At 40.6% G+C, this 27058-nt stretch overlaps 1 protein-coding gene across 5 annotated transcripts in view; it reads right to left on the bottom strand.

The window, feature by feature from the left end:
• The window catches only part of LOC134573083 (semaphorin-3F-like), a 66715-nt gene that overhangs the window by 15449 nt on the left and 24208 nt on the right, over positions 1-27058 (bottom strand). For 4 of the 5 annotated variants that reach the window (XM_063432525.1, XM_063432527.1, XM_063432526.1 and 1 more), the window contains 11 exons: positions 15092-15252; positions 14786-14848; positions 13720-13839; positions 12995-13088; positions 12764-12883; positions 11823-11962; positions 10007-10121; positions 8193-8262; positions 7767-7911; positions 5791-6013; positions 5545-5633 (listed from right to left, as the gene is read on the bottom strand). In XM_063432525.1, the coding sequence (XP_063288595.1) occupies positions 5545-5633; positions 5791-6013; positions 7767-7911; positions 8193-8262; positions 10007-10121; positions 11823-11962; positions 12764-12883; positions 12995-13088; positions 13720-13839; positions 14786-14848; positions 15092-15252 (1340 nt within the window). Of the gene's footprint in view, positions 1-5544; positions 5634-5790; positions 6014-7766; positions 7912-8192; positions 8263-10006; positions 10122-11822; positions 11963-12763; positions 12884-12994; positions 13089-13719; positions 13840-14785; positions 14849-15020; positions 15253-27058 lie in introns of those variants that run through there. The other variant, XM_063432529.1, reaches the window with a different exon arrangement.

Below are 27058 nucleotides of genomic sequence, written 5' to 3'. Positions count from 1 at the left end.
CGCTGAAACTACTATAAATAAGCTGATCTTGTTAATAATCGTCTAGTTTGTTCACATGGCACCACATGAGACAGCCCTGCATAGAAGACGTTGTACTGTGTCACTGTTCAGCTTGTGTATTTTGCCTTTACTCAACTCTGTTACCTTAGCATAGTCCTAGCATGTGTTTAAATATTCTGCAACTGATTAACCGTCTGACGCAACCTTACTACTATAAACATAAAATGAGGCTAGCACCATCTAGAGATGGTTTACCTTGCATTGTATTACTCCCGACTTGTTTGAAACTTTATTGTCTCCCTTCTTACATTCTGTATCCACATACCTTTATGCCTCAATAAAAAAAGAGATTTACAAAAAAAAAAAAAAAAAAAGAATGTGAGAAAAAGAACAGAACCCGACGCGCGTTTCAGTGCATATCACTGCACCTTCGTCAGGGAATAACCTTACCTCCATATGGAGAGGGTATAAATATCACAACGGGCCAATCCGCTGTATGCCTTGTGATTCTGTGAAACTACAATCAGGTGTACAGATGTGGACTGTGCTGGGCGGTGACGATGATCACACCGACCACTCCTAACTCCTCCCCTCCTATCGATCGCATTACCACGTTCCCAACCCTAGACGCACGAAAGCGTCATTAGTGGGTGGGGCTAATAGGCATCTGGGCGGGGAGGGTTCCGCTCGAGGACCCTCCCATCCTCATCGTGGCTCAACTCCATAGTAGATGGTGGGCGTGGGCATCATTAGTGGGTGGGACTAGCGGGCATCTGAGCAGGGAGGGTTACGCTCGAGGACCCTCCCATCCTCAACCTGGCTCAACTCCATAGTAGAAGGTGGGCGTGTGACCGACCAGCTGTGGGGGCAATGCATTCATAATGCCATTCCGCCCTCAACTCCTCCCTCTCTAGGTCCACCTCAGTGTTTTATATCCACGATTGATACTGTAGGCAGAGAGGGAGGGGGTGGAGGCGGAAAGAGGAAAGCAGCTAAAATGAAGAATGAGTCTCCTAAAGAAGTCCCTACCTGTTATATTTTAACCTGCAAAATGCTCAAACATATAGAAACAAGGAAAGGGACAAACAAGAAAGTCATTCTATATATAAGCTCATAGATAAACTCCATGGCAGCAAGGTTTAGCATAAGCTGCAATTATGCGCACAATTCAAACACTGTTGGCAGTTTCACATTGTAATATTTCAATGAGACAGCTAACTGTTTCATTAACCATCATCTGGTGTACTTAATGCCTCAGATTCCACAACCTTCACTAGTGAATGTTATGTAAGTGTCATAATCTTTACAAAACTATGTGTTGGTTGCCCTGAGGTTGCTGGATTTCAGATGATGGGTGCTCTTTAGTGAATATACAGAGTAAAGACCTAGCTTGACTGTGGGGTTAAGAGAAGCCCACAACTTGAGCAGATAGTCAAATTGGGTCAATTTACATTAACCCTTTCTCCTGCGGAGGTTTTTAAATGTGAATTACAAAACACATATAATACATAACGTAAAAGTGTGTGCCCAAAAATATTCACAGTGTTGCAAGTATAATATAAACCCATATATATATATAATTATTCATTTATAGATCACTAATAAAGGTAGAATAGGAAAATCCTTTATTCAAACCCTTCGTCGATAAAGTATTCAAACGATAGATCCAAAAACATTCCCTTCTCCTCAATTTTTTATCCAGATTACCTCCCCTTTGGTCCAATTTAACTAATTCTATGCCTAAGAATTTGAGTACAGTATGATCCCCACCATGGAAGGTTTTAACATGTCTAGAGATTGGAGTTTCTATGTTCTGGCCTTGTAGTAGAGGGAGAAGTCGGGCATCACCAGTGCCATTCTGGATTGCATACTTGCGTGTATAAAGCCTCGATCCATCCCAGCATCTTGAGGCCCAAATCAACCTGTGCTAGAGTCCAGAATAAATATTTCCAACAAACCCTGTCGAAGGCCTTCTCCATGTTTTCCCATGGTACGATGCCATACCCGTAAGGTGGCTCTTGTGTATGAGGAGCAGTCTCTCTCTCCCCCCATGGCCCCGGGTAGTGCTTCGCGTCTGTGGATAGCAGGAGAAGGCCTCCATCTATTTGCTTTACTGCCATGGCCAGTTCCTCAGGTGTGAGGTAGGGCAGCATGTGTACAGCGAGGTAGTTATTGATGGAGTCCAGCAGACATTTGTCTGCTGCATGAGTCTGTTGTCGCGGTAGGGAGTATAGGTCTGCGTATTAGCACCGTATTACCTCCTGAAACCGAGGGTAGTCGGTGTAGGATATTCTTGTTATCTCTTATGCGGTCAATCTGTCTACGTTTAACCAGCATCCTTGTCAACAGTCTGCTGCTCTTATTCCCTTGTAAGGAGAAGAACACCTTGTGCCTCAATGCATCTCTGTGGTATCTGGTCTGGAGCAGTTGGGTCATTTCCCGCCGTAGTTTTTAGGAGTCTTTCTTGGGGCGTGGATAGTTTGTCTTTATTTTGGGCATCTAACTTTTAGATTTCTAATAATATGGTGGTCATGTCTGCCTCTCTCTGTTTTTTCATTATGGCGCTCTTTTGCAGAAAGTGGCCCCTCACTACACTTTTGTGTGCCTCCCAGAGTATTGTCGGGGTTGTTTGTGTTGGTGTATTGATTGTGAAATATTCCTCGAGGACCGTCCCTATTTCCGATTTTACATACGGTAGGGAAAGTATATGTTCATTGAGTTGCCATTTTGCTACCTTAGGCCTGTATAGAGGAGAGAGAGTGTGATTGTCACCGGAGCATGGTCAGACCATGTCGCCATGCAGTAGATGTTCATTGAGTCGCCATTTGTCTACCTTAGGCCTGAATAGAGGAGAGAGAGTGTGATTGTCACCGGAGCATGGTCAGACCATGTTGACATGCTGTTCTCGGCTTGTTGGACGAGGGGGAGATTATAATGTGACATGAAGAAATAATCTATTCGGTGTACATAGTCCCGTTCGTCGGGGTGGTGGGCTCTCCAGCAATCCACGAGCTTGCTTGTAGATAATAGTGATTTAAACATGGATATGTGTTGGGTTGGGACGTGGGAGGTGCCTGAGGAGGAGTCCCATCTTGGGTCTAGCGTAAGATTAAAGTCTCCCCCTAGGACCAGAACCTCTGCAAATTTTCTCAGCTTATGTAGAGTTTGTAATAGGAATCTGTAGTGTCTCTGATTAGGGGCATATATATTAGCAAATGTGTATGTCTTCCCTCCAATCGTCCCCTGGCTCTGCTCCCGTGAGTCACTGTAGTATCCTGTGGGGTAATGGTGGTCGTGCATCTTGGGCCTAGCCGCTTCCTTAAAGTGAGGTCCTGGAGGACATTTGATATTTTTTCTGGTTAATTTAATCCTCTAGTGTGAATAGAGACTATCGTAAAATTAGGAGGTGTGTGTGGCATGGTTTGCTTCTGTCAAAATGGTGGGGTCGTCAAGAGTTGTGTGTCGGGGGTGGGAAGGGAAGGGAGGAGAATAAGTGGTGGTACCTGGGCAAGAGTGAGGCGAGTTCAGGGAAATAGTCACCGGGGTGACGTTGGGATAATAGCGTCAAGGGGCAGTTAAACCCATACCCACCAGTGGACCTGAGGTCCTGCCCACCTGAGTATGACTCTTAGTCCTGAGGGGAAGTAGAAGGAAGTCAGGAACCTCCAAGTGAGCCGTGGCCACCATAGTCCAATCCCAATTAGGTCGTCCTGTGGTCACTGCCTGTCTAGTAAAGCCTTACTCAGTCAGAGGCCCATGTCGCCCATGAGCGGCTCAAAATAGAAATATATAAAACACCATGAATAATACAGAGACTATGATTACACATGATGGTAACATATGTTATATGACCCATGTCTCCCCTGAGTGGCTCAAAATGAAAAGTATGTGGCAGGTATCCTCGCCAAAGGATTTGTATGGTTTTGTGGTGTCAACGTAAAACATGGTACAAATTAACATATAAAGAACAACATGTACCTAATGGAGCCTCTGTGTAAACAACCTGGCTCCATTAGGTATGAGATGAACTGTTAATGGTCAAACCGACATGCAGTGCCTGCCTCCTAGATCTGTTAGGAAGCTTTCTGTTGCCGTGCCCTCGCCCATCCCAATTAAGATGAGTTCATATAGGTGCAGTTTAGTGATTTGAATGTCCCTCCCTCCATTTGCGTGTGGGTCTCACCACCCATGTAGGCTCTCTCTTCCACCCTATCTTTGCCCCACCCTGGGCCTTTTCCCAATTCCAGAGGCCCGTCGATGTCGTGCCCATTGGCATTGCGCTCTGTGTCTAAGTTGCGAAGCCCCCGTTGCCAGGTCTCCGAGTGGACCGGAGGGCCCCCCTTCCCTCAAAGTAAGCATTGCATATGGCCATTTAAATGCATTGAGAAAAACCTTGGGTGAGTGATCAAGCTCAGCCACAGTGATTCTCTGTAACAGCTTATGTGTGGGAGATCAACATGGTCTGAATAGACTAGACAGGGTCTCCCTGCATGTCCCATTGCTCAGTTGCCCAGCACCTATCGCAGTGTAATGGCATTGCTTTTTTTCTGTATGACAGTTATCTGCAATGCTGAATACAGTCAGTAGATGGCTGCAACATACCACTATTGTTTTAGCTTAGAATTCCCTTTGCTCTTATCAGTACAGATATTAGCAGAGGAAAAAACCCTTGGGATTAGATTAAGGATTGTTATTATGTTTAGGATTAGTATAAGGTTTAGAAGTAGATTTAAAAACTACTCTATTGACAGCAGAGGCAATCCTTACACTATTGCTAGAGTTAGGACTACTAATAAGGTTAGTATTAGGGTTATATATAGGATTAGGGTGAGGTTTTGAGTAAGGAATTGAGTTGGTTTTAGGATTAGGGATAATAAGATTGATACTTTGAAAAGGTATTAAAATTGTATTTTACTCCTTGTATTTTGTGACCAGTAACTACCAAATATAAACAAATCCTGGAGACCTCAAGTTCTCTGTAAATAAGGACAAAAAATAATTTATTTTTAAACTGCACAAATTATATACACATTACTATTGCCAATTCTGTTATATATATATATATATATATATATATATATATAATATAAATGAGAATTTCTACATGTTTATGTCACATCAAATAAAGCCCATCTTGTCCTTTAAAAAAACATGGCATATATGTTGGTGCAATAAATTGGGAAAGATGGAAATTTCTTGTGTCCATAAGTACATATATTTGCAAAATCTTTTTGCTCAAAATTCCAATAGCATTTAACCCCTTCAGGACCATGCCATATCATGACAGTCACAATGTCAAAGTATCTGCCTAAGCCCTGCCCTAATGAGAACATAAAATGTTGCTTTTAGAAATTAAAGTGACAAAAGATTAGTGGATTTTAACAGCCCCACATCATTGCAAAATACACACTTTTGGGTAATTATAAAACTGGCTGCATTGCTTCCGAATAGATTTGTGAACTTCTCTAAATGTTTTCTATTTAGAGGTCAGATTAAGAACCAGTTTATAAATATGCACAGATAGATCCAGAAAGTCTCTCTTACTCTGAAAACCTCCACTTCTTCCAGGATAAGCCCTTCTGTCTCTTCAGTGGCACGTGGCAGGATCATTACCTTCTGGATGGTACCACGATCTAAGGCACAAAAGAAGGTGAGAGGCTTAATTTTCATGGTCACCCAACAGACTGCACATGCACAAAAAGGTAACGGATGCTTTGGGTAATCATTAAACACATTACAGTGATGAAAAATGTTATGTGTAATCTTTAAAAGGTGGCTTTCATCCCTTACCCGTGCCCAAGAAAAGAACTGTATATTCCCCATCAGCAGCGGGCACGGAGTCCACAGCGATGCTGGTGTAGGTGTACGTAGCATCAGAGAGCAAGAGAAGGGGTCTGCGATTCACAGGGTACACAGAGCTGTACATTAGAGGGTGAGTGCGCACAAACCTCAGCACATCCTCCCCAAAGTGTTTACTGGAGCGAATTCCTGGAACAGAGAAGCCGCCTGCACACTGCAATGCAAAGATTAGAGGAAAAACAAATTAAACTGGAAAAAAAAAATAGAGAAGAAACAAAAATGGATGTTTTAGAGCGGGTGTCTGATAAGAGACAATGAAGTACAAATAATACATTTTTAAAGTTTTTTTTTTTATATGTTTGTCCTAAGTTAGACTTTATTTCCACTCAGGTTAATATATATACATACATACATACATACATATACACACACACACACACACACACACATATACATACACACACACTAGGAACTGAATTGCAACCATAATTTCTCTAAATAGGAACCCAAATGCAGGTGTTATTTTACAGTGAAACGGTCACTTCCTATGAACAAAACTATGTTTATGTACATTCTAAATTTAACAAAATATGTGTTTGTGGTGATTGGAAACCAAAAAAATAAAAATTTTAAATCCTCACTGCCGTTTTCAATGTTATCCCTTAACCCAGAGTTTCCACCCTGGCTCCCGGTCAATCCTGGTTATGAGTTCTGCCTTTTTATGCCTTTGAACATAGTAAGTGGAGGCAAAAACCAAAGACAATGGAAGACATCTATCAAAGTGGCAGGTAAAAGAACACTACAGACCCTTAAAGTACTTTAGCATGCTGAAAAGCTTTGTGTGTGAAGAGTTTGTCCTCTTTTTTCATTTTGGAAATAGTGCAATAGTGGGAAAAGCCTCCAAGGGGTTAGAAGGGGAGGTCTTGCAAAGACAGTAGACTTGAGAACTGCAGGTTTTGCAAGCTGTTTTTATAAATAACTTCAATGAAAAAAAATACATAATTAAATACATGCAAGTTTTTATTTGGGATATATTTACCAAACAGTGTTTATTTTTATGTGGGCAGTGGAGTGTCTCTTTAAATCACATCATTATTTTGATGTCATTTATTAAAGTGTTCTAAAAATAATATAAAAAGGGACTGTTTGCGTTATGGTAGAAATTGGGCAGTCTTCACAGAAATTTCAATTTCAGAAGGCAAATTTAGAGTGGCAAAAAAGGAGAATTAAAAGAGAACAGCTTTCTGTCAGAAAATGTGGTGGAAAGATTGATAAAATCATTGCATCGCCAATAAAGGTATTTATTAAAAATTGATAGAACACAAATTAATCAACACTTGAAGAAAAAAAAAAAAAGACCCAAAATTTAACAAATGACAAATACATTCTCTCTATATCTATAATACACATTTCTATATGAAGATAGATATATATATCTCCAAATAGAAAAGTAAAAGGGCCAGATACTTTGAGAATTCTCCTCCAATGTTTCTGTAGCAGTGCCTAGGCTGAACTGGACTGTGATGTCAATTGCTAAATCTTTAATACACATTTGATTGAGCAGCACATGAAAAATAGGTGATTTCCAATGGTTTTTCTATTGTGTAATTTCCAGAGAAGTGACGGTTCCCCTTTATATCATTGTTTGATAATTCTGCAGTGAATACGTTAAAAATAAACTAAGATGATCTGAAAGCAATTCTTATGTTGACAATACAATCTGTAAATATACATTGTTTTTTACAAAGTAAAAGGTGGTTTATTTTAGCTTGAAATTGGGAGTTAGTGTTACTATTTCTACAAATAACAGCGTCGGCTTATGGGGGGGCGGGGGGGGGGTAAGAGGGTTCTAAAAATAATTAGCTAGGGAGCAACTATTTGGTGTCTGTTTGTGTAGAAACTGATCAACATATTATCACTCTAAAACTCCCTTTCTGTTTCTTAAGTAAGATGGTCATGTGGCTCACCGCTCCGGGGCGGGGAAACGGTGTTTTCCCCGAATATGAAGTCATCTGGTACCCATGTCCCTCCTTGTGAGCGAATGGCCCATTAAACACAGCACGGATGTCAGCAAGAGAGTAAACACAGACGGCAGAGCCCCGGAACACTGAACTAAGAGACAGACACAGAGACAGATACATTAGGAACAGCAATAACACACACTGCAGGGCTACAGAAATATACCAGACAATAGGGAAACCGCAAGACAGACAAGCACAGAGACTTCAAATTCACAAACTAACAAGATCAACAACTGAAACGTTAAAGGGAGTGAGGCAAATCAAGGACACTTGAGAAAGGCCACTCACATGACTAAGACAAACAAAGGGAAAAGAGAAAGACAGCAGAAATAGAACAAAGACATAAACATGGATATTACGCTATATTCTCACCCTAATGTAGTAAAGACCCCATAAATCAATGGGTTATGTTTATCCTGAGTCTGCTGGATGAAAATGTCACCTACACAGAAACACAATTTGAGAATAAGAACAAGGCTGTTTCTAAGTAATGTTCTGCTACATATATCTAGGGAGTGATAAAACTCAAGTCACTGCTATAAAAATATAACCTCTAGCTCCTAAATTTCTGTATTTTGTATAGAACAATATGGTTAGACCTCTTGGGAGGGGAGCTCTTGAATAGATCTCTGGTTCAAGTTTGCAAACTCTAATCGACTAAATCCTGTCATTTCACTGGCTATACTTTGTAAATTTTCATTTTAATTTTTTTTTAAACAAATACATAAATAACTACACCAAATCACATACATGCAGCTTGGGTCAGACAGTGAAAACCAACAGTCTATAATTTGTCCTGCTTCACTTCCTGCACAAACACTGTCTGGGCCCAAGGTGCATGTGTATGGCTCATATACTAAATGTAGAGATGTTTTTTGTTTTTTTCACATATACGTCATTAAAAAAAATGTTTTAAAAAAAAAACAAAAACATATATATATATATATATATATATATATATATATATATATATATATTCTACATTAGATTGAAGGAATACTATATTTTAAAAAAGGTTTGAGGTGACTGTTGTCCTTTAAGGTGTATCCCCTTTCAGAAAGCCATTCCTGAATCACATGTAGGTACTGACTGGTGATATGATGCAGACTTATGTGGATGGAATATGTAAAATGATAATGTATTGTGGCCTCTGGTTTTCTTTTTATTGTGCTCTAATAATAGGAAAATTATCAATAATCCTTGGGAATTCAGCTTTAACTTGAGCCATTTTTATGGGCTCAGGAAAATGTGAGTGCATTCACATTTGTTAAAAAGTCCCTTTTTGATTTACACAGGCATTCTGGGCAAAATATTCCTGTGATTTTGTTTTGTGCATGTTTGGTGTGTACATTCATCCTGCTTTATTGTGTGTCTCTAATTAGGCAAGATTGTGTGAGTATTCCACAGGTGATCACAGCAGCAATTACACTTTTATTGTATTTAATACACATCACACTGTAGTGTTTTTGTATATGACTATATAACAGCTTGAAAACAGTGTATCATACTTGCCGGTCAATTAATAAATTCTTCTAAAATGTCTTTCATATTATATAAAAAAAAAAAAAAAAAAAGACAGCTTGATATGGTCCAATATATGTGAATTATTAAGACTTTTAGAATCGCATATTAACAAACAACATTCTTAGCGCACTTGGAAGGCTGCACGGCCTATACATGTTGGGACTGAATATTGTAAACAAAAACACAAGCAAAAAGTTACCAGCACAATACTCAAATACCAATGAGAACTTTTAAATAAAACCATTTATAACTCAAGTACCAACATCAAGGCAAGTTCTAGGCTGACAGTTACCCTGACTGCTTTAGGCTCAAAGCCAGAGCCTCGAAACAGAAGAGGGTATTTTTATGAAAATCTACAAACTAATTAACCCTAAACAGGGAACACATGGGGATAGACAGCTGTACTGTAATAGCAAGGCTGTGAAATGCTAATGAATAAGTGTTTTTTGTTCACAGTTTCTTACAGTACATCTGCCAACCCCCATATTCTGCAAATATATTTCTACATCTTTGGAAATGATATTTTATATAACCAGAACTCCGGTTGAAACATTACGATCAGTTTTATTTTCACTTCCCAATTCTACTAGCTGTACCCTTGAGAAACATCAAATCTGAAAGGATCATCCAAGTCTCGCTGACAATGGATTGGACATACTCACGCAATTGGTCAAAGGCAGTCTCAACTCCGTCTTGTCCAATCACAGAACAAACAAGTCGGGCTTTGAGAAATGAAGTCCACTTTCCCACCAGAGAACGCAGACCACCCTCATCATTCTAAAAAGAGATGAAATAAACAAGAATATTTACAATGAACAGCCCTAAAGTCAATACTAAAAACAGATTTCATATCAGTGAGGAGATTATTACATTTCCATTCCAGCTGGAGATCTAGAATACTCCCAAGTAATGACATTGAAAACACACTGTCTGGAGCTGAAATAGATGTATCCGGCACAGGTCATCACGTCATATAGCCAAAGTGTCTTTAAAAGATGAATAGTTAGAGCAGCACCTTTAATCTCTTATCCCCTTTAATACCAGAATCAGGTATACGTGTTTTTACTTTCGCTCTCTCGAACCCCACTTACCTTCCTTTATATTCCAAGAATGATTTCGAATCTGGAGAGAAATTGATTTCTCTGCCAGGACTACATGCTGACCCTTTGAATCTCTGAAAATAGGAATGGAAATAACAGCTCCCCATTGCCCATATAATAAGGGAAGCTTCAAAGAACAAAGCAACATTCTAACAGTAAGGGAGGGTAGGCTCTGATAACACTCAGAGAATTACAGCAGGTTGCAATAGCATATATTTATCACTGTATCTAATTATGTTATTTGGGCATTATATCATACACACATTTTTACATTTGCATTGCTATTTTTAAGCTGTTTTGCTAATCATGCCATCAGGTCCTTTGAAATACCCATACACAGGCTAGTATTATCATCATTATTGTTGTTTTTTATATAGCGCCAACGTTTTGCAATATCATAAAAGGGTTCAATTTAAGAATAAATGAGACAATTACAAAATGTTAAAGAAACAATAGGTAGATGTGTATCCTGCTCAGACGAGCCTCTACAATTTATCATTATTTCTGTCACACCTTCTCTACTACCCATGTGGGAAAAATATTTTTTTGCCTCTTTATTCATATTTCAGACCTTGTGAGAAGGGATACTATATAGTGTCAAGAACTAGTCGTCCCCAAAATACTTCTGTAAGGGGCGAACAAATAAATGAGTAATTCAAATTGTGCAAATTCATATAAATTTAGATTTTTATGAAGGTCTTATCAGAAATATGTTTTAGCCTAGATTTATATCCCAGCAACACATTCCCATGTTTGAAATAAATGTTATGTTAGTACATTTCAAACAAAACTTTCTTCGTAATGAAAGGATTAGGAATCAGGAACACTAAAATAAATTAGGTCCTTAAGGGTTTTAACATGTACTGATTGCATGTATCTTTCTATCACAGCTTTGCCTGTGGTATTTTGTAAACATACGCACGTAGAACAAAATTAACACATTTTTTTCCTGTTCATCACCTTTTCTATTTTTAAAGTTAATTCTCTTTATTTTCAAAGTAGGACAAAGCTGAATATTTATAGCCATAAATGTGACGATAGTAGGTTTCCTTTAAGTGACAATAAGTGGATTATTAACACAGACAATTGTTAGATCAATGCATCAATACGTAACTGATTAGCAGCAGCCTGTAAATGACAACAAATTGGTTGGGATTGGGAACACAGAAAAATCTCTCACTCTGCAATATGAATATTTTCTAACAATAGAAACGGGTTTCATTCATATAAGCATATCCATTTGTGCTGCTGGGCTGGATTAACCTATGTCACAGAATGTGCCCCTTTCTAACATCTCACATCCCACTTTATACTCCGTTAAACTGGCCTCTTTGTAAAGCATGCAAGAGTATATCGCGTTACACATATTGTTTCTCACCAAGCAAATACGAGCAATTCGAGAGAGCACAGCAGGGCCAGTCTCTCCCTCAAGGCTTCTCTCGCGAAATAAGATATACAGCTTGTCATCCTCTTTGAAACTGCTCTCAGAGACCACCAGCGACCCCACGAACAAAGGCTCTAAGGGAAATAGGAGATGGCATTGGTTCAAAGTCTGATGAACAAAGAGTTGGTTAGAACCCAGAAATAAGACTTAATTTATAGGACGACCATCCAGTGACTTTCTTTTACACTGAAGGGCCAGGTGAGACAGTGTAACTAGGGTTTAAAGATCTCCATTTAAATTAAAAATTGTAGACTAAAGGGTTGCATTTTAAATAATACAGTTAAGGCACTAAAGTCATAATTTGGAAAATAGAAATGTGCCAGAGTTGTAGATGTTACAACTCTTAAAGTACCAAAATACCATAGGAGGACTTTAGATTTAAGAGGTGGAATTTAAAACAATAGCGCTAAAGTATTTAGCCCATAAAGGTACATGTAGCTTGCTTCTAGTGGCCAGTTACATTTCGAAGTCCAGGTTATTTTTAAACGTAATGATCTTCATTTTACTGATCATGGTACAACAGTTACATAGCTGAAAAGACATGCGCCCATCAAGTTCAGCCTTTCTCACATACGTTTGTGCTGTTGATTCAAAAGGCAAAAAAAAAACAGTCTGAAGCGCTTACAATTTTGCAACAAACTAGGAAAAAAATCCTTCTTGACCCCAAAATGACAGTCAGATATCTCCTTGGATCAAGAAGCGGATAAAGAGCTGAGTTAGCCAATAATTAGGTAGTGACTCTGCATTTCAGAGTCACTGTAACCTACGTATTTCAGAGTCCTATCCATTGAACAATCTCACCAGCATATTATGAAGAAATATAAAGAATTAAGGTATGATAAATAGAAGTCTATTGGGGTGATGAGGTTACTTGCCATTCAGCCAGCGAGAATCATATTGCTCTGTTCGAATTGGAGGTTTGTTCCCCATTGTGCGGAAAAGAGCAGAGTCTGTCCCCATGTAATCTACTTGAACGCCGGCATAAAGCACTCCATCTGCAGTGAACAAAAAGATAATCATTAATCTGTCTGTGAAATAAGATATTGTAGATTATAAATTATATAAACAGCAGCACACAGACAGCACTGTATGATAGTCAAACCCACCTATTATTGTTGCCATGTTTTCTTGCTTGGGATCATATGGACTCCTCCCTTTCCCTGACTCAATAGAGCCTGAGACAATCCGGAACACGTAGTCCTGAGGAAATGGAAACATAGATCGGATGCAGAAATTTATTTTTAGTTTTTTACAAGTCAGAGAATAACTAAACAGTACTAAAGCAAGAATTAATTAACCTTGTTTTTTTCTCAAGCAAAAGTAAAGGTTCTTCGATCCACTTTTTTTTTATTTTTTATTATAGGACCATTCAGTTTAAACAAAACCTGGCCACTACCTTTCTAGATCCCCGGTACATGGGTACATGCATAAATGAAAGACTTGGTCAGATTGACCCTTGCTGGTAAGTTCCTCTGCATTATAATTACATTTTAGTTCTATAGATCCATAGGCTGGAAAGAGACATGTGTCCATCAAGTTCAGCCTTTCTCGTATCTGTTTTTGCTGTTAATCCAAAAGAAGGCAAACAAAAACAAACAGAAAAAAAAAAAGTTTTACGCACTTTCCAATTTTGCAAAAAACTAAGAAAAGAAAATTCCTTCTCGACCCCAGAATGTCAGTCAGATCTTTCCTTGAATCAAAAAGCTGTAGTAATGAAATGTACGCATGGAAATCTCAGTATTGTACACTTTGTGAACAAACTAGTAATATATAAAAAATATAGCTACACGTTCATTATTGGGAGCATGGTGAGAAGGCACTCATTCATTACCTCGGACCTCCAGCCCCTGTAGATGAGCGCGCACTGTGGCTGGTAGGCTCCTGTTCCACAAGCGTACAGATGTGTTCGATTCAGTGGCTGAATGAGACGTAGGTAATTGTAGCACTCATCCTGTGATGGGAAATATGAAAGGTAAAGAAAAACAATTGCAGATATCAGAGATGGGAGACAAATATATTGGGCTCTGTATAGCATAATAAAGTTACACTATGTAAGAAACAAATGTGGGTGACTTCTTTCATCTTGTGGCATGTTATTGATTAGGTTTATAGATGTTAAAAAAAAAAAAAAAAATGAAGTTCCACAACCTAAAACTAAAGTTTGCAATTTTGCAAGTATACTATAGTATTTTTTTTTTTTTTTTTTACAGATTATATATTTTTATCATTACAATATAGAGGCATTTTTGTTTTCATTCGCTACATTACATGTTATTGATTAGGTTTATAGCAAGTATCACTATTTAGATGGCTGGGTGTGTCACAGGTAATTATCGGCAAAGTACTTCCAAAACGTCCTTGAGACACACCAACAGTTTGAGGTTACCCCCAACCAATGCACAAGTGTCACAATGAAAATGGAGGAGCCACACCAACCTAAAGCAGAGATACTATAAAATTCTGATTTGCAGTTGGCTCCTGAATACAGTTTTAAATAACATGGCATTAGACATAAATGATGCATGCACAAGTTGTTTCAAAAGTATAGTGCTTTCTCCACCAGTAAGATTACATGGCAGTAGTTTAGGGGAAAACATGATTTGCACTCCATGAATCCTAGCTTTCAGAACAATCATGAAAAGCATAGCTCCCCAGACTACAGAAAACCCTTTAATTTTAGATAGCTCACTGGATATCAAGTTAGGAATACACTAAGACAGATCTGTGACTATTACAGAGAAAATATCCCAGCAGCTTAGATTTGAGCCCTTTCTGACTTTTAAAATGAAGTAGCTAATGAGATGTTGATGGAAGTTATTAAGAGTTTAAACCGATCTCAGAAGTGTGTGCAGTGTATATACACAACTCTTAACAGGAAAGTTCTAAAAAATACTCACAGCACGTCCCTTCCCAGCCATGAGGCATTCCTTGTGACGGTTTAGAGGAGCTGGCCAATGAATCTAAAGAGGAGAGGAGGAGAAAAAAAAAATTCCAATAAGGATCATGAAATGTATTAAGTGCAAATTAGCCTATGTGCATGGTTGTACCCCCTCTATGAAGTCTCTATCTCCCACATGATATCAGTCTGCAGATGTACTGCATTACGTGCATGTTATACCCCACTAGGTGCACCTTCTGTGCTTCCCCAGGCATGTGCTTTATCAGACAGATCCATCCATTCCCATGGGGTCTCCTGGGCTTACAATCAATGGCTCACGGTTGATGTTTCCGAGGTCCAGAGACAGCAGGTAGTCACGGCTCCCAACATACATCCGGTCCTGGTCCTGATCTAGAAGAAGAATCCGGTAATCGCTGGTGTTAAATCCAAAGGTGAAGGAACGAGCTGAGCGGGACTCCATGAGGTCTGTGGGAGGACAAGGGAGAGACTAAGTGTGAAAAACATATCGGGTGAAGGAGTGTTTTTAAAAGTCAGGATGCCAGATGTGCTTATAGATGTGTAAAAAAAAAAAAAAAATGAAGTTCCACAACCTAAAACTAAAGTTTGCAATTTTGCAAGTATTTATTCAACTATTACACTATAGTACTTTTTTTTTTTTTTTTTTACAGATTATATATTTTTATCATTACAATATAGAGGCATTTTTGTTTGCATTCGCTACATTACAGATGTATGCTCCATTAAACATTGTCTAGATGAATATTCCTAACAAGTCCGCCAGATATATTTATAACATGAACATACATGGGACCAAAGTGTTCAGTTATGAACCAGGCTGCCAGTGGCATTAAAAAAAAAAAACCCTCTACAAAACATCTGTCTTCCTGAATTTCTGGGATTCATTCAATGAACCGCTGACATCAGAATGAGGGAGAGCAAAATATCCCAATCATTTTTGTCATTAAAACCGATTTGGTATTGGTTCAGTTTAACTATTTTCCAACTACAACACTGTAAAACAGATCTAATGAACAATACACCATGATATGGGGAAAGTATTTGGTATTACACCTGTGCATGGTGTAAAAATTGTATAGTCCTAATCAATTTTCCCCACAAATATTTTGGGCGATTTGGTTCTCATCCATAAATTTCAGTTTGAACAAATTTTGTCAGTGCAATTGTCTCGGGAAAAACATTTGGACAGAGCAAATTGGAAGAAAAAGCACCGAAATATCATGTATTTATTCTGAAGCACACTAGTAGGCAAATTTTTGCGCCATATGGTTCACAGTTCAAGTGAAGAGAAGTACCGTAATCAATAGAGAGAAAAAAGGAGAAGCAGAAAAAAATGTATATATACATTATTACACTATATACTATATAAAGTGTAGATGTATTGTTATTTTCTTTTTTAATAGCATCTCCCCTTTTCCCCACTCTACCGGTTCCATCTCACATGTTGTTTAATTAAAATCAACCACTAGTGGCTGTGTTCTAACCATCGATCAATTTTATTTATTTTTTGGCCCCACAGACAGAACTCAGAATCTCAAATGCTCGTTCAGTCCTTGTTTAGTTTGTTTTGTGATTTTGTCATATGGTTAAACGATCGCCCAATGTTCAGATGAATCACAATTCATTTGAAACCGAATGCACGTCTAATCAGTACGCAAAGAGAACGATGGTTTCTCAAACTCCGTGGCAGTTAATTGTGCCATTACATATTGAAGCCATACTGGGAAACACGTGTGCAATAGAACCGCAATGAATGACTCTTCTGAGGTACCAAAAACATTTTTAGAAAGAATGTAGCATTCAGACACTGCCACAGCTAGAACCCAACTTCATTAGTTCCCACTGGGTCGTTCAAAGTTGACCTTTCACAGAAGAGACATTTATGGTAAATTTATAAAACAGTGACTCATGAAAATCGTTCTGGACAGAAAAAAATAAAAAAAATATATATAAATAAAGAGGAAAATATAGAACACCTACTTTTTGTTCTTGGGAATTTATGCATATACAATATATTAATGAGACACTCGGCACCAAAACCATTTTAATCTCAATGAAGTAGTTTTGGTGCATTGACTCACTTTGTTTGGACTGTTTATTGGAAACAGCAAGTTTTATATTTTTCTGAAACGACACCATTTCTGGCTGTCAGGCTGACAAACACTAGACTGTAGGCTCTTCCCTTGAATTTAGAAGGTCTTCACATCCCCAATATGCTGTGCCCAATACATCTGATTGGCAGAGGGAGGCAAATGCCACACATCTGCCCCACATAACCAATAAGGTAATCTAAGCACCAATAAGAACACGAACAATAAAAATAAATTAACTTTTAAGATTAGTATCAGCTGAGAATATGAGAAAAAGAACAATATGGAATAAAAATCTTAATGGACTGGTCCTATTATTCCAAACTTTTGAACAGTCATAAAGTATGTTTCATAAATAACACAACTTAAAATAAGAATAATAAAAAACGTTTTGCAACCCTTCACTCAAAGTGATGCGGAGGGGTAGGGGAATTCCAAGGAGTTGGTAGGAAGCCATACATTTATCAAGTAGTTCATAACTCTAATTATTGGGCCAAAGGAGAGTGGAAACAGATAATAGTTTACGGTATTTTCTTTTTTGGCTTTATCTGGAAATTCCACCTCGTGAGACGAAAAAAAAAAAAAAAAAAATGACCTTGGCTGCAAAGTTTCTAACAAAGTTTATAGCTGTGAGGGAAAGTATGAGTGTGTCCAAGCCAAGTACCACCTAAACTTATTTTATAACATTATTTCATAAGGAAATGGGTAAATCCCTCACAACAATTAATCACAACAGAATATCTCATTCAGATCTCCTTCCCATCAATGTATACAGGGGAATGAAAACAAAGAACATTAGAACCGAGAACGGATAAAAAAGCTTAGAGAAACTCCACAGGTTAGTGCCGGCTCAGGTATAAAACTAGTTTTTGTTCACTTACGACATCACAGAGAGAACCTAAAATATTTTCATATCAGACTGATCCAACCAATAAGGGCAGTCCAGACCTGAAATGGCAGCAAGTTCCCTCTGCATGAGAGATACAGAAAACACGGCCTTCTTTGGGCCTCGTCAGCGAGGTGTAGCCAATACTTCTTTAGGTAAAGTGAACACTCAGGGATAGCCCACGGTAATCATTGCAACTAAAGCAGTATATTGACATTAGTGAGACACGGATATAAGAGATTTGGCAAACAAATTGTTCTCTAATGGAATCAGAATTTCCTGTTTTATTGTAACAATTTTAGGGACTGTTGATTTCAAGTTTCATGGAGAGAAAAAATAAAAAAAAGCAAAGGCAAACATGTTGTCCACATCACAATACAACCGAGTAAACCACTTTTTAAAAAAATATTTTTTAATGGATTATTTCATGTCGCTACCATAATAAATACATAAGATTAAGCGGATGGCCAGACAAATGATAGCTGTTACATGTGTTCTACAAAGCAGAGGAGGAGAGTTTGCCCCAATACCCCTCATGATCGTGGGTATCACCTCGTGCATTATACAGATGCATTGTAACACAGGTTTAATAAAATGTTCAGGACCAGTGCAAAATGCAAGCCTTTCAAAAACATGTTTCAGCGGTTGATACATTTTTAAAAAAAAAGACGGAGGACCTAGTTTGAAGCCCTGTGCAATTTTACGACAAAAACAGCTTTCAGATTTTCTCCATGGATCAACATTGTACACCAGATATTAACTATAATATCCTTGAATATCCTGTGTTTTCAAAGAGGAATCCAGTTGCTGTTTACACAACCTCTTTAGACAGAGAAATTCACATCTTTATTGTTCTTGGTGTAAAAAACCCTTTCCTCTGCTGCAATTCATCATGGAGTAACCACAATGACTGGGAAGAATACCTGCTAAAGACATTTGTAATTCCATACAAAACAAGCTATTACGGACAAAGATTAATTACATTCCCCTTTCCTCAATATTGATGAGAAATGTATGGAAAGTCCACTGCTGTGTATAGAGAGAGAGCAGCTTTCCCAAAGGGAATGGGTAAGAAAAATGTATGCATGTTCCATTCCTCAATTAAAGAGTTGCAATTTCAATTACCACGGTTATTCAGGTGAATAATAACGTGCGTTCCACCGCTGACGGCATGCGTTCCACTTTCAGATGGCGCCGTCGCTATCTACTGACGTCACTGGAACGCATGTCGAGCGTGTCGTGCGTTCCATTTCGGAATTAATAGGAATTTAGATAGCTTTAGTGGCATAACATAAATGCTCGACATGCGTTCCAGTGACGTCAGTAGATAGCGACGGCGCCATCTGAAAGTGGAACGCATGCCGTCAGCGGTGGAACGCACGTTGCGTTCCATACGTGCGATAGCCGGAACCCGGAAGTGAAAAGACACAAGGGGATTAAGAAGACGCCAAACAGAGAAGGAAGCCCATACACCGATTGAAAAAGCCCCTGGTACGGGGCGAAACGTGTTTCGGACATTTGGACTTTTGCCAATTGGCAGGACTATATACAGTTACTCTATTTTTTATTTATTTTATCAAAATTTTAATTTGATCCATGTTTTACTCCACATTGGGGAGCAATAAAGTTTTCTCCTGAAAAAAGTCAAGTCAAGTTGTGGAACCTGGATTATTACCCAACCGGAGCACCATATAAGTGATCTGGGAATAGGAGAGGGACATCCTGAAAAGTCCCACAGCGCTATCCATGAGAGCCATATGCAGAAATTTGGCTCTAGGCTTGTGAGTACCTGACGCTCATTTCGATTGATACAATTGTACTAGCATATTACACTATATTGCTTTTTATATTACAGAACCATTCTAGAAGTGTGAATCATCTCCTACATTGTATGTATTTTATGTTTGTATTTTATAGAGTGGTGTAAGGGGTTTCCACTCAGGTGATCTGTGGCATTTATTGCCACCACACTTAATCCCACTTTGTTTGTATATTTTTTGTGTTTCACTTCAAAAGGAAGATTTACTCATTTAAAGGAACCCTTTACACAGCATAAAAACGATAACATGCTTCGGAGGGAAGAGCTCCTGGCTACGCTTAAACATTGCTAGTGTGGTCCAAAAATGCCTGTTATTTTTGGACTTTGTGAGTGCTGTATCCGTGTTTGTGATTACGGTTCCTCCACGGAGAGCAGGTGCAGAGCTAAGCTCAGCTCAGGAAAGCGGACAGAAGCTCCATGCAGGAGCTTCCGGCTTGCAAAAGAGGAAGTGACTGGCACCAGTGGCATTAACAGGAGGATCGTTTCCTGATTCTTTTATAGTTTTTGGAAAGAAAAGGAAACAAGTTTTTATATCATGTATATATATTATAATGAACACAATACAGCAAATAAAGCACAATATAATTCTACACTGTGTATTGAGATTCTTGGAAAGTAATCAAAATAATACACTGAGAAAGTAAAGGCAGGCAATAAATAATATTTAATGACTCTTAACACCACGATTATTTAGAGCTTTTAAATTATACATTGAGTAAGTAGGAACAGCCAATACCATTTTTACATGAGAATTAAAAGTTTAAGGAAAATGAAAATAATCTTAATTAAGCCTCTGCGGCTTGCATTCCCACCGGTTACATTTCCATCTGATTTTCTTTACTATGTTCCTGAATTTCTTGCTTGTAGTTACTGTAGTAACAGATTTGGAATACAGCCATATTGGATGTTGACATGTTGCAGTGAAATGTTGTTACATTATTGTAGGCCAAGTGCCAACTGCTCATTCACGATCTAGGGATCTCTCAGCACATGTAAAGTTCACACATTCAGAGTAACATTGGTACATTTATCTAGGCATTATACCAGATGCTACACAAAATGTCACACTGTAATTACCATGCGAGGAAAATCATGACACTACATATGTTGCTTATATATTTCCCTCTTCTATACATTAAACGAATTTCTAAATTCTACAGAAAAAGCATTTACTGAATAGGAGTGTACCATGGACAAAAGAGTATTAAGCAACACATTACTCCCCCATTCAAGAAAAATAATAAAGCAATCATTCCCGTGGATAGAATGTGCCATTCATTTAGTCACAAAAGGACCATCGAATAGGCAGAAATATCTGGGAAAAAACAGCATCACAATATTTGGCTTTCCGGTACTGGCACACGAAACAATGTCACTATTATTTCCCAATTACAGTTGAGACAAAACTAGTCTAGTAACAACTGGTGCATGAAATGTACTTTCCAGTGCCAGGTGTGCCCACTATGTCCGTGCAACAAACAAGCACGAAACATTACTTTTGGATATGTCACGCTTACCTAAAAGATCTGAATGCCTTATCAAACAAAACACCTGGGGATATTTAATCCAAGAAAATACAAGTGTAAGAGAAACTCAATGGGGTTTATTCAAGAAACTTTGAATTGTACTAAATAATCTGAACGGCAACAAAAATATATTCTAGATTTCAGTTATAGGCACAGCTCAGTTATTTTAGCTTCAGTTTTGGCACTCAGATTTTGATTTGGTATAATTATGGAGTTTAGTGAATAAAACTGAATGAGAATCACATGGAGACTCCTACACCCCACCACCGCAGACTTCACGTTTTACTCACACCCCCACTCATCCTACTCCCGCATCGACATGTTCCTCACATCCCCCTCCCTACTCCCCCACATCACACAAGCATCGATCGGCTCGATAACATGGTCGGACCACGCCGACATAACACTCCGGCTCACCATCCCACACACAACAAAAACATGGACTTGGAAACTTAACCCTACACACCTCCACAACACCACCATCAGAGAAACACTCCGAAAAGACATCCTCGACTACTTCGAAATCAATAAAAACTCAGTTGACTCCGCAGGCACCCTATGGGCAGCCCATAAAGCAGTCATCCGAGGAAAACTAATCGCGACGGCCACGGCGTACAAAAAGCAACAACTGACAGCCCTCAGAGCTACGGAGCTCCAACACAAAAATAACCCCACACCCGCCCTAACAGCCCAAGTCCACATGCACAGACAAGACATCCAGAAATTCATGGCACAAGATTCTAAAAAGGCACTCCAATGGACGAGGCAAATGTTTTACGAGAAATCGAACAAAGCAGACACACTCCTGGCTCGTAGGCTCCACCAAAGACAGAGATCCAGACACATACCCCAAATAAAAGCACCAGACGGCCAACTGCACACACTTCCACACCGAATCGCGTCTGTCTTTCAAGATTACTACGCCTCTCTATCCGGCCATGACCCCGAATCCCGACAAAACCCAGATCCCACCCGGACAAAGATAGAAAAATTTGCTTACTCCCGAAGCCCAACAAAACCCATCAAGACCCAGGCCACTATCGCCCGATCTCCCTATTGAACACTGATATCAAACTATTCACAAAACTATTAGCGAACCGACTACACCCCTTTCTTCCTAAACTAATTCACCCAGGCCAAGTAGGTTTCATCCCCCACCGGCAGGCAAGTGATAACACCAGAAGAACATATGACCTAATCTGGAACGCCAACCACCGACCACACCCCACCCTCCTCCTATCCCTAGACGCCGAGAAAGCGTTTGATCGCATTCTCTGGCCCTTTTTGTTCGCTACCCCTGACAAAATGGGCTTCCCAACAACCTTCACTGAAGCAATCAGAGGACTATACACTGGCCCCACAGCAAACCTTTAATCCCAAAGCTCAGCCCCCCTCCTTCACGATACATAATGGAACGCGAAAAGGCTGCCATCTTTCTCCCCTTCTGTTCGCCCTGTCCCTGGAACCCCTCCTCCAGAAAATCCGCCAGACCAAAACCATTACGGGCCTCAAAATCCGTACCGAAGAATATAAGATAGCGGCCTACGCGGATGACCTTCTGTTAACACTAACCGACCCCATACACTCTCTACCCCCCCTTCTAGCTCTCCTAGACGAATACGCCGAAATATCAGGCTACAAACTAAACCTAGGTAAAACAGAGGCCCTCCCGATTAACACTCCCCCCGCCCTCCCCCCGAAACACTAGAGGCGCTTAAACGGAAATACCCATTCCGATATGAAACAGAGAGCATAAGCTATCTTGGTACGCACCTACCAGCGGAACTGCAACACACATACCAACTTAATTACCTCCCACTTCTACACAAAGCCACCCAGGATCTGGAGAACTGGCAACACCTATCCATATCCTGGCTGGGACGCCTGGCGTCAATTAAGATGAACTTGCTCCCGCGATTTCTCTACCCATCCCCATATCCAAGAAAGACTTTAAGCTATTACAGACCCAAGTAGACAAGTTCGTATGGGCAGGGGAAAAAGCCAGAATAAAACGGACAACGCTGTATGTACCGCACAAGAAGGGAGGACTGGGTCTCCCCAATTTTTGGGACTACCATCAAGCGGCCCAGCTAGCTCAAATCCAAAATCTCCACGCCCCAGCAGGCCTCAAATTATGGCTAGACCTGGAACATGATCTATTCGGTCGGGATTTCCCCTCCTTATTCCTATGGCTCCCCAATCAGAGCAGACCGTGCACCCCCCACACGTCCCCAGCACTAACACACTCCATACAACTGTGGGACCGAGTCACCCGCAAACACAAACTCCCCACTAACACCTATACTAAGGAATACACAATTCCAACCAGGCATGACCCCCAAACACTTAGACAACAACCTAATTAGGTTCTGCCACTTTTTCCGGGGACAACAATTAATCCCCTTCATGGAACTCCCACAAGACACCCCACTTACAACATTCGACCACTTTCGCTTCCTCCAAATCAGAAGCTTTCTGTCCCACCCAACCAACCAAACCGCCGCCACCACCACCCCACTCACGTCCTTCGAGAAGATGTGCTTACATACCCCTGTACAGAAAGGCCAGATCTCTACCATATACAGCATCCTACACCACACCGGTACCCCAGAAGCCCTATTCTACACCAGAACCTGGGAGAGGGACATTGGTCCCCCGGAGGACCCCTCCGACTGGGGGGAGATATGGGAGGGCACAGCATCACTCTCCATTTGCGTCACACACAAGGAACAGGCCTACAAGACCATGTTCCGATGGTATATCACCCCAATAAAACAAATGCACTTCTCCACCTCCGACCGATGCTGGAAGGGATGCGGAGCACAAGGCACGTACATCCACCTACGGTGGGAATGCCCGCACATCACCCCACTGTGGCGTGAAATGGCCCAAACCGTCAACAGGACTCTACACAGTGATCTTCCATTGGATCCGTGGATCTGGCTCCTCTCCAAACCACACGAATCCTTAACTAGGGCCCAAAATAAACTCACAGCCCGAGTGGCACTAGCCACCCGGAGAACAATAGCCAGGCATTGGGGCAGCAACACTACCTCACCCCAACAGAAGTGCTACAGAAAATAGACGAAACAATCGAAATGGACAAACTATCCGCTCTGATCCATGACACCTCCAAGTCTTTTCACAAGATATGGGACCCGTGGCTCATCAAAGCGCCAATGGCACCATAAACTCAACAGAAACCAACTAGCCCCAGTCTCGGAAGACCTCCCCAAAGCATTTCCCCCTCCTCCCAAGCCACACCTCCCCACCAACCCAGCCCCCCCCCCTTCTTCAGGGCGAGCGGGGGAGAGCAAGGGGGCTCTGTAAAAAAAAAATTGTTTTTCTTTCCTCCCTTCTTCCTTTCTCCCCGACCCCCCTCCCTCCCCTCGACCACCTCACCTACATTGGGTTTGCAGGACTAGGATTCCAACCGGAACACCCACTGGAACACCAGCATCACCACAATGACCCCCTAACAATCCTCATTCCCAGCACCAACACCACCTAGAAGTGGGAAACCAGGACAGACTACCACGAGACTCCACACTTCCCACAAACACACAGCATGCAATGACCCAATCAATGATGCATCTCATACACATACACACTACAAACTACACTCAGACCAAGCCTCTTAGGACAACGATTGCACAAGCACTGTTTAAAATGTATTATTATGTCTCTTAAGTTGGCCTCCGCACAGGCCCCGTTTGTCGCTTACGGATAGTAACATCTAAGAAGGCTTCTGCGCAAGCCAAGTTTCTCACTCATAGATTCAATCACTAAGGTGGCTTTTGCACAAGCCTGGCACCCAAAGGACATGTTATGCCTTCCAAGACGGCTTCTGCGTAAGCCTTACTGTTTTCATTGTTTATGATACCGCCTACTATGATACCAAAAATAAAGAATTATAAAAAAAAAAAAAGCTGAATGAGTATGAAATAAAACAAAAAAAATATTAACCCTGTAAAAATGGATTCTAACTCTGGTTTGCATGCAACTTGTAACTTGTCACAGAGAGCCATCTTAAATTACATTATTTGTATACTTTATTAAAGAGACAGTATAGTCACATTAACAACTACAGCTTAAAGCGGCACTGTCATGTCGAACTTACCTTTCTTTAATCGATTCCTCTTCTCTCCATCTGTCAGGATCTGTTCTTCATTTCTTCCTGTCTGCTCTAGTTTTCTTTAAAACATAAGACAAAGTAGGGACTATTGGTCTTATAGAGGTTTCCTACGCCTGACCATCTCTGACCAGCGGAGGAGCAAAGTGTGCTGCTACATTTCCGGTGGTGAGAGAAATCTTCCCACAATTCTCACCTATCATCAGTGTTCCCGCGATGCTTCCTTTCACTTTTCACGAACATCCTGTCATTTAGACAGAACGCCAGCGAAGCTGCCGAATTGCATCCTAACAGAATGAGAACAGTTTCTCCATTCGTGTTAGGACGCAGTTCGGGACTTTGTTCATATCGGAATTTCATTCCAATGAATGAAACTCCAATCCTATTCGTGCCGCGGCTTCATCTTGCAGCCGCTTAGTAGATAGCTTCCTAATACCGTGGGAATTGGGGAGCTATCTACCAAAAGGCTGAAATTAATAAAAATTACTTAATATTAGTAAATTCTGCACCTACTCACTATACTGCGAGTAGGGGCATGTCTATTAAACAGTGAGCAGCCTGTGGCTGCTCATGGTGTAAAAAAAACCCAAAACAAACAAAAACCCTAGTACCCCCTCCCGAGCCGGGGGGACCTAGAGCTCGACGGGTGAGGGCCCTAAATGAGAATGTGGGGTGGGGGTGGAGACCTATTGTGCTCCCCCAGGCCCCCACCCCTAAATGAGTATGGGGGGGACCTATTGTCCCTCCCCCAGGCTCCCATCCCTGAGCTGTGGGTGGGGACACTAAATGAGAATAAGGGGTGGGGGTGGAGACCTATTGTCCTCCCCCCAGGCCCCTACCCCTAAATGAGAATGGGGGGGACCTATTGTCCTCCCCCCGGCTCCCACCCACTGAGCGGTGGGTGGGGGCCCTAAATGAAAATGTTTCCCCACCCGCATGGTGACTAGGGGTCCCCAGGCCCCTAGTCACCCCCCCCCCCCCACCCAAAACAAAAATTAATAAATCCCTTACACCCTCACCCTAAAATAGTGAGGGGGGGAATAAAAGAACTACCATTTGAAGTCTTTTTTCTAAAATCTTCATTTTTCAGCCCCAAGAAAGGCCAATAAAAACCATAATACCCGTCAAACTTGTAAAAAAAAAAAAAAAAAAAAAAACGCTAAAAAAATGAATCCATCTTCACCCGGCGAGGGTGCGACGCAGACTGAGCTCCACAGGGCGGGGAAAGGCTGGTCACTGTTTAGTAGACATGCCCCTACTCGCGGCAGGGAGGACATGGGGGGCTTAGGAAGTGGCGGGGAGCACTGCTCCCTGCCGCTTCTATTTTTACACATTACAAGGAGGGGGCTGCGCGCCAGTAGCTCCCTCCTTGTAATAAACTGAACAAACAAACGAACCCCGATATTCGGTGTTTGTTTGTTCGTCTTGACATTTCTATTCATTCGTCTTTCTGACGAATGATTGGATGAAATACCCATTCGCATGTCCAAGTGTTTAACTGGGCATGCGCAGGAATATAACAGCGCTATCTACTGTGGGCAGATGACGTTTCCTACAGGGCCTTCATCTACCCACACAAAGATGGCGGCGCCCAGTATATAGATCGGGGCAGAAAATACAGTTTAAAAACTAGGTAATATGGGGTGCTTAGGGGCATTTGGGGGTGACTAGGGCATCAATTAGATGTAGTGGAGTCGGGAGGGGGGTTAAAAAAAAACTAAACGGGATTCGGCCATGACCGTGACGATTTAATGTAGTTCTGGTGAGTACAGTCGGTCCCTGCAGGTATTTTAATGTAAA

This window comes from Pelobates fuscus, chromosome 9 (assembly GCF_036172605.1).
Source record: "Pelobates fuscus isolate aPelFus1 chromosome 9, aPelFus1.pri, whole genome shotgun sequence".
Lineage (NCBI taxonomy): Eukaryota > Metazoa > Chordata > Amphibia > Anura > Pelobatidae > Pelobates > Pelobates fuscus.
The sequence above is the reverse complement of the archived record's forward strand: the minus strand, read 5'-3'. Positions and strand labels throughout refer to the sequence as shown.